The sequence below is a fragment of the Leopardus geoffroyi genome, chromosome C1 (genome assembly GCF_018350155.1).
Source record: "Leopardus geoffroyi isolate Oge1 chromosome C1, O.geoffroyi_Oge1_pat1.0, whole genome shotgun sequence".
NCBI lineage: Eukaryota > Metazoa > Chordata > Mammalia > Carnivora > Felidae > Leopardus > Leopardus geoffroyi.
Genome location: NC_059328.1, coordinates 52,186,208 through 52,204,641, shown reverse-complemented (window position 1 = coordinate 52,204,641; position 18,434 = coordinate 52,186,208). Strand labels below are relative to the sequence as shown.

The following is an 18,434-nucleotide window of genomic DNA, read 5'->3' as shown; positions in this document are numbered from 1 at the left end:
TGCCCGTCCCCTAATGACGTACACATGCTCTCTCATTTTCCTTACGTAAGTTTTAACTTTTGCATAAATAACTGTCTCTCCATTCCTTGTTTGCATACTTAATCTATTTTACTTGGTTGAAACATACTGTACCTATTCATCATGTATGAAAATTTAACATATTTGTCTTATTTCTAATAGCACAGAAATGTTAATAGATAACACAGATGTGATTTTGAAAAGCATTTAAATAGAATTTCTAGTTTCTCTCATAAAATCAATAGTATAGATTTGTGGTCTCTGAAACAGTAGTCACTAGCCAGCCACACATGGCTAATGAGCATTTGAAATGTGACTAGTCTGAAATGAGATGTGCTATGAATATAAAGTACATACCGGATTTTGAAAAAAAGCATAATGGAGAGGATGTGGAGAAACAGGAACCCTCTTGCACTGTTGGTGGGAATGCAAATTGGTGCAGCCACTCTGGAAAACAGTGTGGAGGTTCCTCAAAAAATTAAAAATAGACCTACCCTATGACCCAGCAATAGCACTGCTAGGAATTTACCCAAGGGATACGGAAGTGCTGATGCATAGGGGCATTTGTACCCCAATGTTTATAGCAGCACTCTCAACAATAGCCAAATTATGGAAAGAGCCTAAATGTCCAGCAACTGATGAATGGATAAAGAAATTGTGGTTTATATACACAACGGAATACTACGTGGCGATGAGAAAGAATGAAATACGGCCCTTTGTGGCAACGTGGATGGAACTGGAGAGTGTTATGCTAAGTGAAATAAGCCATACAGAGAAAGACAGATATCATATGTTTTCACTCTTATGTGCATCCTGAGAAACTTAACAAAACCCATGGGACAAGGGAAGGAAAAAAAAAAAAAAAAAGAGGTTAGAGTGGAAGAGAGCCAAAGCATAAGAGACTCTTAAAACCTAAGAACAGACTAAGGGTTGATGGGGGATGGGAGGGAGGGGAGGGTGGGTGATGGGTATTGAGGAGGGCACCTTTTGGGATGAGCACTGGGTGTTGTATGGAAACCAATTTGACAATAAACTTCATATATTGAAAAAAAAAACATAAAATATCTCATGAATAATTTTTATTGATTACATGTTGAAATGATAATACTTCGGATATATTGGTTAAATAAAATATATTATTAAAATTAAGTTCACTTATTTCTTTTTACTTCTTTTATTGTGGCTACTAGAAAACTTTAAATTACATATGTGGCTTACATTTTATTTCTATTAGACTGCACTGATATAGATTATCATATACAGCTATGAGACTATATAAAAATTGGAAAAGACACTAAAACTGCAAGAACAAGGGAATGGTTAAATCATTTTGGTATGTTTACTAGGTACAATATTGTGCAGCCTTTAAATTATAAACATATGGGTGATGTGGCCAAAAACAAATATGTAATATTAAGGGCAGAAAGTATGATATAAAGTTATAGAAATTAAAAAAAAAAAAAAAAAAAAAAAAAAAACCTAAGAGAATTTTTCCAGTATGGTAGCATGCTAACTAGAGATAGGTTCAGTAGATAGGATTACAAGTGAAGTTTTCTTTGTTTCCAAATTTAATAGAGTGCCTTTGTAATCTTTTTCACAATGAAATATATGAAAACCATAAAACTTCTTTTCCTATTACAAAAATTACTGGGTAACACTGACTCACAGATTTCGATGGTGTATTAGTGTTCACTTTGAGAAGGGAGCAAGCCAACTAACCACATCTTCACATCCTCTCCCATTGCTCAGCGAAAATCCCAAAGACAGGGTGATTGGTCACATACACTGTGTTTGTAAAGGGATGAAAGAATGATGGAGGAACATTTACATCTTCTACCGCTTTTTAAAGAAAAGAATTAGAAAAATGAGCCTAAGATCTCTTAAAAAGAATTAAAGCTGTGAAAATGACGTGCTGTGTTTAAATGCTGATCTTGCTAAATATGTATATTTTTTCATTTATAGATTCATGGTGTTGCTGTCTCAAGTTGAAAAATCATCAGAAGAAATCCTGGAAATAATGCAAAATTTAAGTAGTATACAGGTTTGCTTTTTTTTTTTTTCCTTTGAGATGTATAATTTTTCATATATCTCCTACCCCATTTGAAAAAAGAAGATAGGAAAGAAGCCCTAAATTGGAGAATCCAATCCAGGAAAGAACTTACAGGGAATATGTCTAGTTACTTTTTATGTAGGAATTTCTTTTCTTATATGAACATTAATTAACCATAATATTTTAGTAAGATCTGGCTTTTTCACATTTAAAAGTAAATTTGTGGATCATGTTTAGTGTTTTTAATAAATTATTTTTATTCAGGCATTTTAAAGCTTGCAGTAGTTGACCTACCAGAAAAAAAGTTAAACTTCCTACCACAGAATTCAAGTTTTTCAGTTGAAAGAAACAGTAAACTGTATTTTTACTAGACTTGTCAGCAATGTTGTATTTGTAGAGAACTTAACTCATTTAAGATGTCTTTCTTTTAGGCTTTGGAGGGCAGTAGAGAGCTTGGAAAGCTCATTGGTATCTCCCGTATGTCATGTTTCTTCTTAGAAAAAGAAATGCAGAAAACGAAAGAACTAAGTAAGAAAAATTCATGAGTTTTCAATGGCATCTCCATTCCTTATTTGTAAACTTATATATGTATTCTAATATTCTCAATTTTAGAGATAAGCCTAATAGTTTTTCCCATATTTAAATCTGATAGACTTTTTTATCTATGGCACTACTGGACATGTATTGAAAATATTATTTAGAAAATCAGAAGCCATATATCTTTTACCACGATATGTTATTTCAGGGATTCTTGCTGAATATGAAGGGAAAGAATATGCCTTTGCAAATGAATATCAGGCTTTTTAAAAATTTGGTGCTCATTATTTAAGGAAGATATAATAAGGTATTGCATTTTGTACTTGAAATCTATGTGTATTACTTAAAATTATTTTTTTTCCTTAAGTTATTCTAAGATGAGAAATTATTTGCATTCCACGTTAGTTCTTAACATGGGATTTTTTTTTTTTTTAGTGTCAAAAGTAACAAAACAAAAACTCTTTGAAAAGAAGAGTTCAGGACCTCCCAACAAAGGTAAAGAGTTGTGTTTTAATTTATAAAAAAAAAAGATCATTTCACCATTTAAAACCAATCATCATGAGCCCTTTTTTAGTGTGATCTTCTAAAAAATCATGAATCCCATTTGAAAAACCTTATACTGGATTTGGCAGACTATGATAACTTCCCTGATGATTAAACTTTTAAAATATCTTTTGAAATACAATTTTCAGTTTAAGATTTAAATTTGGTCTTTTTATTAAAAGTTCTTGAGAATACAGACAAATAGGGGCAACAATGCATTAATATATAACAATTTTTGGTGTTGAATTAGGATTATACATTGCATAAAAAGTTACTCGGTAACCAGTGTTCTGAAAACTTTCAGAGCATTAATGATGTTTGATCTACTGTGAACCCATATGCCTCTGAGCATTTCACAGTATGGGAAACGAAATTAGCAGGTTTTCCCATAACACATGCATATCCATACCTCAGTAAGCAAAATGATCGTGGACTATAAAATATTAAAACCTTTAGACCAACTTAAGAAGGATCATTTTAATATTACTGACATCAATGCCATTTTGCAATCCTTGCAAACATATGAGGCATAACTGAAACTACTTCAGCCAATCTAGTATATGAGACTATATTTAGGATTATTTAGGATCTTTAACAAGTCTGTGGTGAGACTGCCGCGGGAAGTGTTGGGATTCCCTGCTGCTTACTTCCGAGGCCACCTGGGTAATTAATACAGGGCAAGAGCCCTGGCAGCACTCCTCCAGAACTCATGTGGGAAGAGAGCTGAGCAGGCTTCCTGAGCCTTTCAGTTGAGCAGCTAACTTCCGCCGTGATCGCAAGAATTTAAGAACATGAAAGCAGCTCTTAGAAAAGACTTGAGGTCTCTTCCCTCCTATACTGTGAAACTTGATTATAATGTGTAACTGGATTTCAGTGGTTTTAGTCTCCTTTAACATGAGAGATTTTAGAGGATCATAATGGGAAATTGTAATGATTATTATTTCCCATCTAGAGGAAATCTCTCTTCTTTATATTCTGTGCCAGTGGTATGAATATTTTTTTTTAATCTGTAATTTTCTAGAATTGACTAGAATTAGGCTTTACATAGTTGGCTTTCACCAAGTTTTGAGAAATGAGGAAGGGAAAGTTGTAGAATAAATAAGTGAATCATCATTTTAATAAAGGGAAAAAAATTTTCCAAAAGTATTTTTCCCTCCCTGAACATTTATTAAGACATTTATTAAGACATGTGGTAAAAAGTTGTCTCCTTTCAGTTATCTAGTATATACCAATTCTCTGTGTATATACATGACCAGCCTAAAAAACTATTTTCTAGTATTTTAGGCATTAAAACTGACTTGCCCTTTACCAGGCCTTCCCTAAGGGCCAAGTGTTTGTTCATGTATAAAGGAGATCCTGTGACTAAATCATGTTTTAAAATTTCTAATAAGAATTGAATACTTGTTGTGGTGTAAATGAAAACTGAATTTAGATACATAAAATATGTAGTAGCTATGTATGTAGATATATATTTTATATCTATATATATCACAATATATGTAATCTTCTGTTTCTGTTTCTTGGCAAGAGCTGCTTTAGCTCTTAATATTTCCTGAGTTTATTCAAATCTTCGTTAGCCTTTTAACTAATTTTTTAAAAGTATTATTGCCTGAAAAATCTTTTGAAGGTTACTTTTTTTATAATATGAGTTTGAGTATTTTTACTGAGTGTTTTTCTTTCTCTCTCTGGTTCGTAATATATATATATTTTTTATTTTGGTGGTTTTATTTTGTTTTTGATTAAAGATGATACCAACACATGCATATATATATATATATATATATATATATATGTATATGTATATATGTATATATATGTATATATGTGTATAACTTTTTTGCTGAGTTAATTTTTAACCCCTTTTATTTACACATTCATTTTACAAGGACTTTGCTAGTGCTTTGGCATGTGAAACTAATTTGCTTTGTATATACATTCCTTATTTAGGGATCAAGCCTTCAGCTTTTTATAGAAATTTCTAATGTACTCCTTTCTTTTACTATGCTATTATCTAGAATTGTTTAAATTTTAAAATGTTTTGGGAATATTCATAATATTAGAAATTATATAATATAAAAACAACTCCCATAATATGTATGGGATTTGTTTTATTAGGTACTGAATGAAAATAAGAACAGGAGCGTCTGGGTGGCTCAGTTGGTTTAGCATCTGACTTTGGCTCAGGTCATGATCTCACATTTCATGGGTTCAAGCCCTGCATCAGGCTCTGTACTGACAGCTCGGAGCCTGGAACCTGCTTTGGATTCTGTCTTCCTCTCTCTCTGCCCCTCCCCCACTTACTCTCTATTTCTCTCTGTTTCTCAAAAATAAATAAACATTGAAAAAAAAATTTTTTTAAGAAAAAAATTACTTGTTTTACTATCAAAAGAATGTCCTTCAGATTCTCATAAAATTTTCCTAGGATAGTTAAAATAGACAATATCAGGAAAATTCCAGCATTTATGCTGTTGTTGCCCCTTCAGCTTGGTCCTTTAGTTCTATTTATTTTTCCATGTCAGGAAAAATAGCTTGTTTGGCATCCGTTGCAGTCTTTATGACAGGCAGAGCAGTATAATTGTAAAAATAACATGCTTAGTGATTTAAATAAATAGACATCTGACGCACATTCTTAAGGCTTTATGTAACATTCAGGGAAAATTAAAACATACACAATAACATTAAAAGGTACACTGAGATTTTCATAGTTTTGAAAAGAACTGGACGTTGCAAATCAGGGAATGCTTTGATAGAGTATATGAATAAAAGAGGATCTCTCTTGCTAAGTACCATTTTCTTAAACAAAGGAAAGCTTTCTTTCTTTTTTCAGTTACTTAGGAAGTAAGCCTAACCTCACTTTCCTAAATAATATTGGCTTTATGACTCTTAGAAAAATAATGAGATGAAAGGTCCTTTTTCTGTTAGATTTGGATGTGAATTTTCATAATTATTCTTAATTTGTTATGCTGAAGATTTAAAACATGACCATTCAGTGAGTTGATACAGATGGAATGTCACATTATCATCACATGGTAAGGCATGAAATTTATTTACTTTATATAATCAACCTCTACTTAAAACAACTTAATACAGATATTCCCAAGTCAATAGATGGCATTATATAGTACTTAGTATTTTCATTTTTTCTTCAGATATTAGAAAATACCATCATTGTTTGTCTATGACCAGTACTTCCAGTAAACAAAATGTTTTTGAAAAGAATGTAAGCAAATTGTAGAGCCATTGCCAAGATATGAAATCTAGACACTTAGCTTTAGTCCAAAACATATTTTATCTGTTTTGAGAATAATTGTGTAGGTTGCAGTATGCATATTTGAAATGAAATGTAACCATCTGAACTTTACATTGTTCAAAAAAGTTGATTGTCTCAGCTGTTTGTAATACAAAATATTTCAGAATTTCTAGCTGTGGCCTTCAAAAGAAAAGCACAAACTATGTTTCTGTTGTCTTTAGCTAACTTACTGTCTTACATTGTAAAATTCATCTGGGTTATAGGATTTTAAAGTTTTCAGATTCTTGGACTAGAGGACAAATTTTAAACTCTTTCTGTTCTAAGACTATAAAGTAGTTTGATACTGCCTTTTCATTCTAACCATCCACTGAAGTATTTTTTAACTTAAAATTATGTTGTTCTTTCCTCCACTCAGTCTTGAAAAAGCATTTATCATGTCGGCCAAGTGATTTCACTCCCTAGAAGACTACTACCCTTTTAGTTTTTCATACCTTAACATTAAACAATATCTTTGTTCAGACAAATACTTCAGTTTTAAAAGCACTGGAGTCTGAAGTTTAGACATGATGAGCTTTAGAAGAAACAACAAAAATTCCTTCCTATGTCTTAACGTTCTTGGTTTATCTGGAGATAAAAAATGGAGGTATTAGTTTTGGTGACACAGATATACATTAATGTACAACTGTAGTCCTCAGCTCTGTATCAGGATTCAATTTTCATGTATGTTGTACGTGGTTCATAGTTTTCCTATTAATAATGTTAATGCTCTTATTTTACACTGTTCATCACTGTTTTGGGGATACATTTTGACTGCTTCCTTGAGATTTGTCTAGGATTTAAGGAAAAACAAACTGATTTATTACTTTTCAAAGCCTTTTAAATAATTTTTTCCATGATTTAAATTTTTGTATACTCCTCTAGAAGTATGATCATTTTTATATTTTAAATAATCCGTAAAAAAAAATTAAACCATAGATTTGAACTCACTTAATAGCAATTATGTGCTTAAGAGGTGTAAATAACTTGGTATCAGACGTTACGAATATCCAGGTGCTCCGTATGTGCTGATGACAACAAAATTGAAACGAAAGACAGTAATAATTCTGACTGGTTTTCTCTGCAGAAGATATTGATTATTTGTGTGTGGTGAGAGATTTGGAAAATTCAATTAAAGGAGTTGTGCAAAGGTTTCATAAATTTTCCTTCTACAGCATGTACACAGACATTGTTGCGTATTAAATCAATGCAGCACTTCACAATATATTTTCTTTGAAACATAAAAATAAATAACATTTAAACAGTTCTGCTTACTACAGAAACAAATTTTATTTTCTGTGAAGCATTTAGTCATGTGCTATCACTGACTCATACACATTTGCCAGCTGTAACAAATTTTATAGACATTTTCTCCAGAGACATATCTCACATACTATGAATTTTTAAATGAGCAAATGGTGAAGAAGGGATGTCAGCAATATAAAAATTGATCAGTTAAAAGATAAAAGCATAAGTAAAGAGATTTGTATGGTAGTCTTAATAGGTTTTATTAAATAAAAATACTATAAAAAGACAGTAATGAACAGACTGAAGACTAACCGTTTTTGAGGTGGAGAAAAATTATTCTGGCACATTTAGTAGAAATTGGTTTTATGTCACCTGACAGGTGAACATTTTTTCCCCCATTTTAACTCTTAGAGTAGTCAGGAAAGCTCCTCAAAAAAGAGTTAGATAAATTCTCTAAGTGGTTTATGTATTTTAAACACATATGGAGAATAATAAAGCAGATATTTATAGTGTTATATAGCTAATTAAGTAGTTAAAGCAAGATTTCTGTGAAAAGTAAGTATTAGGTGATTTTTCCTCTAGCTCAGACCTCATATAGGAGGAAAGAAGTCATTTTAATTCATACTGTTCACACCTTATGCTTCAGCCCTCTGGAATCTCTCAGAACTCCAGGCCTCTCCTGCTCCTTTCTCTACCTAGATTGCTCTTTCTTCCTTCTCTGTCTAGCGAACTCCTGCTCATTCTTTAAGGTCAGCCTCAGATGTCACATCCTCTGTGACTCTCCCCAGCTCACCTAGGTAAAATGAAATTGCTTCCTCTTCTAGGCTTCTACAACACTTGTCTGAGTGTTTATAAATGTATAACGTTGTAGTGTCGCAGTATATTGTAATCGTCTGGTTACAGGGCTCCTTCCGGGCTCCTCCTTGGCAAACAAACAAAAGTCATATCTCTATATTGTAGCCTCAGAACCTCGTATAGAACCTGGATAGAAGATCCACAGTGCATGTTCAATGAATGAATAAAAACAAATGCCATTCTAAGGATTTCTTAAAGGAATGTAAATATTTTCAAATACTTAGAAATTGCTATCTCCTTACGTGCCTCATCCATTTAATACTTTTTGAATGCCTCTTATGAGCCAGGCACTGTTCTAGCATTGGTGATATACTAAGGAACCAGACAGACCTGGTCCTGCCCTCAGGATTATAGAATCTGTCACAGAAGATAAGTAATTATAATAAAGGATAAGCATGTATTATAATAATAATAAGTTTTTTGGCACTTTCTTTTTTTTTTTTTCAATATATGAAATTTATTGTCAAATTGGTTTCCATACAACACCCAATGCTCATCCCAAAAGGTGCCCTCCTCAATACCCATCACCCACCCCCCATCAACCCTCAGTTTGTTCTCAGTTTTTAAGAGTCTCTTATGCTTTGGCTCTCTCCCACTCAGCACTTTCTATCCTAAATTCTTAAATGTATGTTTCAGAATTAGGCAAATCAGTAAGATGTTGAAATGAGAATTTATAGCACCAAAGCTATTTATAATGTAAAATAAAACTTTATGTTTAGGCTCTTTAATTTCATTCTATTCAGCATTTATTCTGCATCATATACTGTGACAACTTACTTTAAGCTGTTTTTTGAAAAAAACACTTTTCTTTCTTACAGAATTATATCATCTTGACAGCTATGAATTCCTTAAAGGCATTTTAAACTGAGGTAGGATCTCACCTTTCTTTTCTTTTTTTTTTTTTTAATGTTTATTCAATTTTGAGAGAGAGAGAGAGACAGCATGTGCAGGGGAGGGGCACAGAAAGTGGGAAACAGAGGATCTGAAGCCGGCTCTGCACTGACGGCAGAGAGCCTGACAGGGGACTCAGACTCACAAACTGTGAGATCATGACCTGAGCTGAAGTCAGATGCCTAACCAACAGAGCCACCCAGGCACCCCAGGGTTTCACCTTTCTAATTAAGGTTAGCCTTGTTAAATTTCATTGTTTTGTTCATGTGGAAACATTTTATTTACATTATCAAATTTGGTACTGTCTATAAAGAAAATAGGAACATGAACTTTGGAGCTGTTGTTGAAATTATAATCTAATTTTATAAATAAGAGGACAGTCTGACAAGATGTAGGAGTTAGAGGCTGATTGAAAAGAACACCACCAGCTAGGCTGATCAGCTAGCACATATTTTTAGGTGAGTGTAAAGGGGGCTCTTAATTTAGCACCTTTAGTATAAATAACTAATTAGATACTGACAGGTGGGTTATAGTTTCTGTAGGACACATGTGACTGAACAAGATATAACAAGTCTTTGAATTTGGAAATGTACTAAATTAAGTAAATAATTATATATTAATTAGTTGTATCTTTCCTTCACAACAGTTCCCTATGGATTCAGCAATGTAAGTAAAAATGATAGATTTATAACTAGCTTATTATAACATATTAGCTAGAAGCAGTATGAGTCATAATGTGATATTAGTGTCTAATGTACCTATAACTGAAGGCTCGCATGAAGAGCTAGCCTATCTCAGACTTAGTGGCATCAATATTAATTAAGATTCTTAGAAGCTAACCAGATGTTGCCTGCTATCTCTTAGGAAAAAAGTTCATGCAAAATGAATTCTATACTGACAATCCATTTCTTTGGAAATGGTATTTAAAGTTATTAGTATTAGCTTCCTAACAAACTAGCTGTTTTAATTTTTTTTTTCAACGTTTATTTATTTTTGGGACAGAGAGAGACAGAGCATGAACGGGGGAGGGGCAGAGAGAGAGGGAGACACAGAATCGGAAACAGGCTCCAGGCTCTGAGCCATCAGCCCAGAGCCCGACGCGGGGCTCGAACTCACGGACCGCGAGATCGTGACCTGGCTGAAGTCGAACGCTTAACCGACTGCGCCACCCAGGCGCCCCTTAAAAATATTTGCAAAGCATCTTATACACAAAATTGTGTCACTTTCATTCATTAGAATGTTTATTCTGTTGTACACTACAAATAATAGTTTATAATAATAGCTAACATTTATTGAGCACTGTCAATGTGCCAGACTTTATATATATTCCATTTAACCTTTTCAACAACTTACATGATATATAGTTATTATCTTTATTTTATAGGTGAGGAAACAGAGGCACAAAGAGGTTGTCCTGGGGCACCTGGGTGGCTCATTTGGTTAAGTGTCCGACTTCAGGTCAGGTCATGATCTCGCAGTTTGTGAGTTCAAGCCCCATGTCAGGTTCTGTGCTGACAGCTCAGAGCCTGGAGCCTGCTTCGGATTGTGTCTCCCTCTCTCTCTGCCCCTCCCCCGCTCACGCTCTCTCCCTCTCTCTCTCTCTCTCTCAAAAATAAATCAACATTTAAAAAAATGTAAATACCTTGTCCCAGAGTTACCTAAAAGGCAAAGCCAGGATACTAACCTGAGTAGTCTGGTGCTAGAGACGGTGCTTTGCTCACTCACAATAGTGATCTGTGATTTTCAGGTTTCTCTATTGGTCAAAGGTTTTAGATCCCATTAAACAGGAAGGATATAATATGTATACATATACACACATAATTATAGGACTAAACATTTTATACAATTTCTGGTCCATGGAAATCTAACAGAAACTATTAGAAGACAGACATACATCTGGCAGAGAACATATGCATTTAGTATATGACAGTCTCATCCATGAACTTCAGGTAACTAAGGTGTGCTGGGAATAGCTTTGTGTTGCTGGATTCTAGTAAAGATCATCACATGTTTTTCTTTTTTTAATGTTTGTTTTGAGAGAGTGGGAGCAGGGGAAGGGCAGCGAGAGAGGGAGAGAGAAGGAGAGAGAGGGGAAGAGAGAGAGAGACGAAGAGGGAAAGGGAGAGGGAGGGAGGGAGAGAGAGAGAGAGAGAGAGAGAGAGAGAGAGAATCCCAAGCAGGCTCCATGCTATCAGTATAGAGCCCGACATGGGGCTCAATCCCACCAACCATGAAATCATGACCTGAGCCAAAATCAAGAGTCAGACACTTAACTGGCTGAGCCACCCAGGTGCCCCAAGATCATCACACATTAGGCATGTTCTTCTGAGTCTTTAACTTGAGTAGTACTTTCAAAAGACTTGAAAGAATCAAAGTTGACCTACCACTCAACTTCCTTTTCAGTGGGAAGCAGTGGAGGGAAAAGACAAAGAAATGAAACTGGACTTCACCTTTGAGGCATTTCCCTGGGTTCTTTTGACTGTGTTTTGGGCAGTTTCTTCGTGATCTCACCCATTCCTTGGCTTTAGTTCTCACCTTAGTATAGTACTGTATATGGTTTCCAAATCAATTTGTGACCTTCTCCTGAGCTGTAAACCCACAAGCTCAGCTGCCATATATTGTCCCCCAAGTGCGCTGATTTTTATTATTCCCCCCCCAAATTCTTCCTCATTCTGTTTTTTCTAGGGATTACACTCATCCAGTGATAAGACTCAAAACCTCAAATTTCTGTCCCTTTTTGTGGCCCCATACCCAACTGCTGCCAGGTTAGATCACTTCCGAAAATGTTTAACTCTCCTTTCCATGACCCCTGCACTAGTTTATTCCTTCATTACCTCTCATCCATATTATCCTCCCTATGGTAACCTGCCTCTCTGCCCCTTGCTCCCTTTCCCCTACAGCCCGTTCTGCTACTGGACAAATTATGCTTAAGAAGGTATCACTCTACCACGTTCACAGTAAAATCAAATTTATACTGACATTCAGAACTCTCCCTCATGTGACCACAGCTTTCCTTGTCCTTGTGCCTCAGTCCAGATTATGTACCATTCTTCAGGCACATTCCTCAGAGAGAATCTTTCTCATTCCCTTATCTTTGTTCCTGTCTCCTTTGCTTGACATACGTTTTTCCCGTCATTGTCAAAAACTTACCCGTATTTCAAAACCTTCTTATAACTCACCTTACATTAGGCTTCCTCAGGTCTCTCTTCCATGTTCTCTCATTTTGGCCTGTGCCCTAGAAACCTCTGACAGTCACAGTACTCCTGATACCGTTGTGGCCAGCTTCCCTGTCTGCACATCAGCTTCTGCCCTTTCACACTTCAGTGATTATTCCTCCTGACCTCTATTATTTACTGGGGGAAATAACCCATACAGATTCACTCCCAGAGCCTTTAACAAACAAAGCCTTTATAAAATCATGTTAGAATAAGAGATACTGTGAGTAAGAGAGGCAGCAACCTATGGGTCACAGACGTACAAAGACCAGCAAAGGGATGGTGGAAGCATGGTGTGGGTTAAATAGTAATAGGTGATACTGCAGGAGATATTGGGATACTTCATCTAGAAACAATTGGATAAATCATTTGGTTAACAAAAGTGTATGGCTTAGTATAAACAAAGCACTTGCATAATGCCAACCTTTTAAAACCTAGTAGTCAAGCTAAAGATACAAGATTAATATTATACACATAAAATAATAATGTAAGGCAAACTATAATAAGCAGTACAAATTCAGACCTCTCTCCCCTCTTCTTTCCAGGATTCTTGACCAATAGCAAGTACAAAAAGGGACTAGGAGTCCAATGAGGATCCAAGTATCAACTTAATTAGTTGGAGGAATTGATAACCTCCAACATGGCAGATCCTCTGGCAGAAACTTGGGGTAACTAATATAGATTGTGCCTAAGGCAGAAATGGAATCTCCTGTCTCCCACACTGAGTCTAAATCTTGAACCATGTGAATCTAAACCTTGAACCTGAGGAGAAAGCCGGAACTTTGAAATAGACCTGCCTATGCTTGATTGCAGATGAGATAGATAAAATGGGCTGGTCTCTTTACAACATGAAATTAGGAAGCACAAAGATGCATTGGACTTGAGAGTAGACAGTGAAAGGGAAACTAAGTAATGGGAAAGAGTGTTGTGTAAAAAGAGTGACATATAATATTACTGGCAAAATGTGGACCAATGTTCTGGACTTTGGCCAGTCAAGTTTGTCACTCCTCCATGGAGTATAGAGAGCAGAATAATTGACAGTTCCTTCCTCTTCAGACCAAGGAGTATAAACTAAGAACCAAATGAAGAATAAGCAAGTGAACCAAACTAAGAACTAAGAACCAAATGAAGTATAGGAATACACAACAGACATAGATCACCTCAGGATGGAGTGATTAGGTCGTTATTTAAGAGTTCATTCTTTGAAAATCAATTCTAGTTAATCCACTCTACATTATGTCTGACAGAGGACCTTCCAGACCCTAGTAATGGAAACTTTGTACTTTACTAAGAAGCTTGAATTTGAAAAATGGGTAATTTTGATGGGCTGTATAAACATACGAGGCAGAGAGAACAACATGAACAAAAAGGCAGAAAAGCAGAACGATTGAACAGTAGGTTCAACCACATCATTGGCAGTTATGATCACTAGGCTTAATAAGTTCAGACTTTATTCATTAGGCAGAAGTGGACCAGTGAGGATTATTGTTTAGGGAAGTAACAATCCAAAATATATTTTAGAGAGAATATAGTTGTTATACGAAGGATGAATTCTGTCAAAATACTGCTCATGAACTGCATCACTATGTCTAACTTGTATTTCATTTGTGTTCTGAGATATTCATCTCCAGAGCCAGTATGTCAGTGTAGAGATAATACACATGCTATGCTCCCTTCTAGCAGTCATGATCAATCGATGAAACTTCTCTGCATGGTCTGGCATTATAACAGAGGACAGGATTTGGATTACACGTCCCGCACCAGCTCTGCTACCTACTTAGCTCTGTGGCCTTAAGTAAGGCACTTGGTTTCCCTAAATCTTAATTATAAAATGGGACTGATAATATTTACCTTGTGAGATTGTACAGAATAAGCTTAACTAGCACCTCCCCCATAGTAACTATTTAATGATAGTCTTCCTTTCCTGAATGGTATTGTCATTAGTTCTGACAACTATGTATCAATAACCTACAGGGATATTAAGTCAATACTAGAGTGCTTAAAATCTTCTATAGGAATTCAGACCAGACTCAAGTTGGCAAGAGTTCGTTGTTAAGTTGGCAACCTACCTTCTTCTAGGACAAGAATATATGTGGACTCCCATGAATAGGGAAATATAGGGGACTACCATGCATTACTTCTTCATGGCTGCCGGTGTAAGCATGAATGGGGTAGTTCAGGAATCAAAGGTACACATGCCCTATGGGAAATGTGTCATCACTTGCCAATAGCTGCTCTTGTCAAAGACGTCCTCTCACACAAAGGTCCTAAGCCAAATGACAAGAACTTCTGCCACCACTAGGAGTCCCCAGAGGGACACTCGCTGAATAGGAATGTCAGTAAATACAGTCTCTTTTTTTGGGGGGCAGCTGTTGGAGGAAACACCTGCTGAAAGGCCCTTAAGGCTTACAGACAAAAGGCATGTAGATTTTGGTGTTTTCAGCAAGTAGATCATGTAGGAGTTTCAGAAATCTCTCAGAAGTATCTCTGATAAATCTTCACATAAAGTGAAGCGTGTGATGTCTGAGTAATCATACTGACAATTATTTCTGAAGGTGAATGTTGCTTAGAAGATTCAAAAATAAGCAAATGAGAGATTGCCAATATCTAAACTAGATACCAAATTACATGGTAAATGGGTGTTTAAATCGTGTCTTAAGTAGTGTATGAGATGCATGTTAATTTGGAAACTAATTCTTGATTTAACAATCATCTTTTATATCCTGCAGACATTTAGAAGAAATGCACTTACTATGGGCACCAACTTCTTCTGCATCTGCCTGATCATATTTAAAGGAACAGAAGAAATGTTTGTAATTAATCTGCCCAGTAAATACCAGATCATAGCACTAGGCAGGTGTGTGTCTAGATAAAATTTCTTGCAGCTAATTTAAACTTTCTACACACAGCAGTAGATAATCTCAATGTAAATAATACATTTCTTCTTGACCCTTTAATGTAAGCCAACATGTAGAACAAGATCTTGACTTCAATTCTGTATCACATACACTTCTGTATACTTTTAGCATTTGTGGATAGACTTAGAACATTTATGAAAATGGCACCTTTGGTAAAACTGTATGTTTTAAAGCTCAGATTAAATCTAATGGTGAGTGGAATTAGGTACCACTTTCCCATTTAAAGCCCCAGATGTGTATTAATTAGATTTTTTACACTTATAGAATTTTTCAAGAAGTTTATTGTATAGCCACTGTCTTGGGGACGAGTCTTTATTATATTCTAGTTATTCCTATGTTTGTGCAGAAAAACTCTTTCAATGTTTAAAAATTTTTATACCTTTTATAGAATAGTGGAATGCATTTTTCAGTACATTTTAAAATATGAAGTTGTTCTTAAACTGAACTACACACTGTACTGAATTGAAAGGACCTTTCTTATGGGTCAGGAATCATTTTGATTCCTTCCAAATGATTTTGAAACATTATTTTAAATTTCTATTTTTCTGTGGTGTTATTTTGTATTATAATCATCTGTACTCTCATGAAACAAGGGGAAGAGGGTATCACAGGATGTTATAACTCGATAACACAGTTTTTTAAAACTTCTGTATTTTTCTTTGACCACTTCTGCAGGGGAAAAAAAATGCTATTCCCTTGATACTTGCCCTAAGTCTTGATAAAATTTGTGGAAGATACTACTGTATCATGAAATAAAAATACTGTATGAAAATCTGAAACAAAATTTAACTTGTTTGAAAATAACTGATTTTCCATTTAGAGAAATTTCAGATTTACTTCTTAAAATGAAAATGGGTTTTAAGAACTATTAAATGACATAGATACTAAATAGTAACCCAATTAACTATTAAACCTAATTGCCTTCACTAATGACTTTATTGGTTACTATTTAAATAAGACTTTTAAGATAATCTGCTAAATATTAAGAACACTTTGTGATACAGTCCTTGTAATAGGATATTACCGAAAATATACCAAAAAGAATAATTCTTTTTGTGTTCTAGCACTGAAAACTAACCTTAGGATGTAAAGCCAAAGCATATAAAGAAACTTACATTAGTCAGGAATTAAAGGGTTAAGTAGTTTGGTTTCATATGTAATGCAAGTTATGTAGGTATGTGCTTAATGCTATTAAATCAGTTACTGTATGTTTGACCTCTTGATATACTAAGCTTTTGCCTTTCAGAACAGCTGGGTCTGCTAAGAATCATTTCCCAGTCCTCTTCATTGTAGATCAGATGACTCTCGCTTTATCACCCTTGGAGGCCACATGAAGGACAAAGCAGAAAGATCCACACACAAAACTAATGTTTATATGGGGGGGAGGGGGTGCGGCATGGAGGAAGGCGGGGGATACACTTGGCCCTGATCTTCCAATGAACATAACAGAAGAGAGACCAATTGAGACTTGAAACCCCTGTGTTACTCCAACCATTATTTAGTTACATCCTATCCATCTTTTACTCTTTCTATTGAACAGAGAGGCTCCTTTGGCTGCCCTGACTTTTGTAAATGTTTCACTCACTTAGTTGTGGTTTATCATTTGGACAGAATGCTACATCTGGGATTTTTCTCCCCTCCTTAAGGCCTCAAAGGAAAATGGCTTCTGTATGCTTCATATTTGATACATGAACATACACCCTGTTCTCTTCATTTTAAGAAGCAAACCTAAGTTTATTGGCAACAGAGAAAACTGCATTTCTCAGAAAGGGCCCTTCCCTCTAAAATGAACTTGAAAATAACTTAGAAGGGTTCATTTTTTTGACAGGTAGATTAGTGAAGTGAGAAATCTTTAATATTTTTGCATTACCTAAATATCTTTATATTTAGATATCCCACTAATCCTGTCACTGAAATACTTTAGAATTGCCTATTTCTGTGTTTTTAATTCATCACTGGACATTTTTGGTATTTTGTTTTTTAATTTTTTAATGTTTATTTTTGAGAAAGAGAAAACAAAGCAGGGGAGGGGCACAGAGAGAGGAAGACACAGAATCTGAAGCAGGCTCCAGGCTCTGAGCTGTCAGCACAGAGCCCAACACAGGGCTTGAACCCACGAACCATAAGAAGTCAGACGCTTAACCAACTGAGCCATCCAGGTGCCCCCATTTTTGGTATTTTGGAACCTAATCCAAGTTCAGAGTGGACTCTTCTTAAATTGGTTTCTAACAGTTAAGACATACTTGACTTATAATTGCTACAAGTCTCCATAAAAGCTACAATGTTAACTCAATATGATTAGGTTAAATCATCTAGAAAATGTATAAAGAATTTTCCCATAACATCCTTTGAATATGTACATATTCTATTTTATTAATATTTACATAATACTTTTTCAAATAATGTTTCTCTGTTCCAGTTATTTAGAAGTTAGAACTTCCTCATCATTGATTTAAATCAACATCCTATGTTAAACCTATGTATGCTATTCCAAAAAATAAAAAAATAGGACTACACCAGCCAGCCAAGATGCTGACATTTGGGCACAGTGATTACAGATGGTGACCATGGACAGCAGTGTTCCTGCTGATTCGGCAGTGATTCAAGGCTGCTTTTCTGTGCTGACCTGCCCTTTGAGTCTTTATGCACATTTGCTTCGAAAAAGAAATACTTCCTGATTTTTGCTTTGTCTAAATCTATTTACTTCCTTTATCAGACTTAGAAGTACATACCTTCTTGTATCAGCCTGTGGCTGTCCATGTCTAGAACCAAATTTTCTTTGTGTATATGTGTTCATTGTTTTAAAATGTATCACCAGTCAATATACTTTAATGGCTATCTTATGAAAGAAATATATTCATTAAAAACACACG

The 18,434-nt window shown here is 35.0% G+C and overlaps 1 protein-coding gene across 1 annotated transcript in view; it reads left to right on the top strand.

The window, feature by feature from the left end:
• The window catches only part of LOC123596804 (integrin subunit beta 3 binding protein), a 72,734-nt gene extending 54,302 nt beyond the window's left edge, over nucleotides 1-18,432 (top strand). The window contains exons 6-11 of the mRNA XM_045475102.1: nucleotides 1,981-2,059; nucleotides 2,500-2,596; nucleotides 3,041-3,100; nucleotides 9,356-9,406; nucleotides 10,075-10,094; nucleotides 15,373-18,432. Of these exons, the coding sequence (XP_045331058.1) occupies nucleotides 1,981-2,059; nucleotides 2,500-2,596; nucleotides 3,041-3,100; nucleotides 9,356-9,405 (286 nt within the window). The 3' untranslated portion in view covers nucleotide 9,406; nucleotides 10,075-10,094; nucleotides 15,373-18,432. The remainder of the gene's footprint in view (nucleotides 1-1,980; nucleotides 2,060-2,499; nucleotides 2,597-3,040; nucleotides 3,101-9,355; nucleotides 9,407-10,074; nucleotides 10,095-15,372) is intronic.
• Nucleotides 18,433-18,434: the final 2 nt, after the last annotated feature.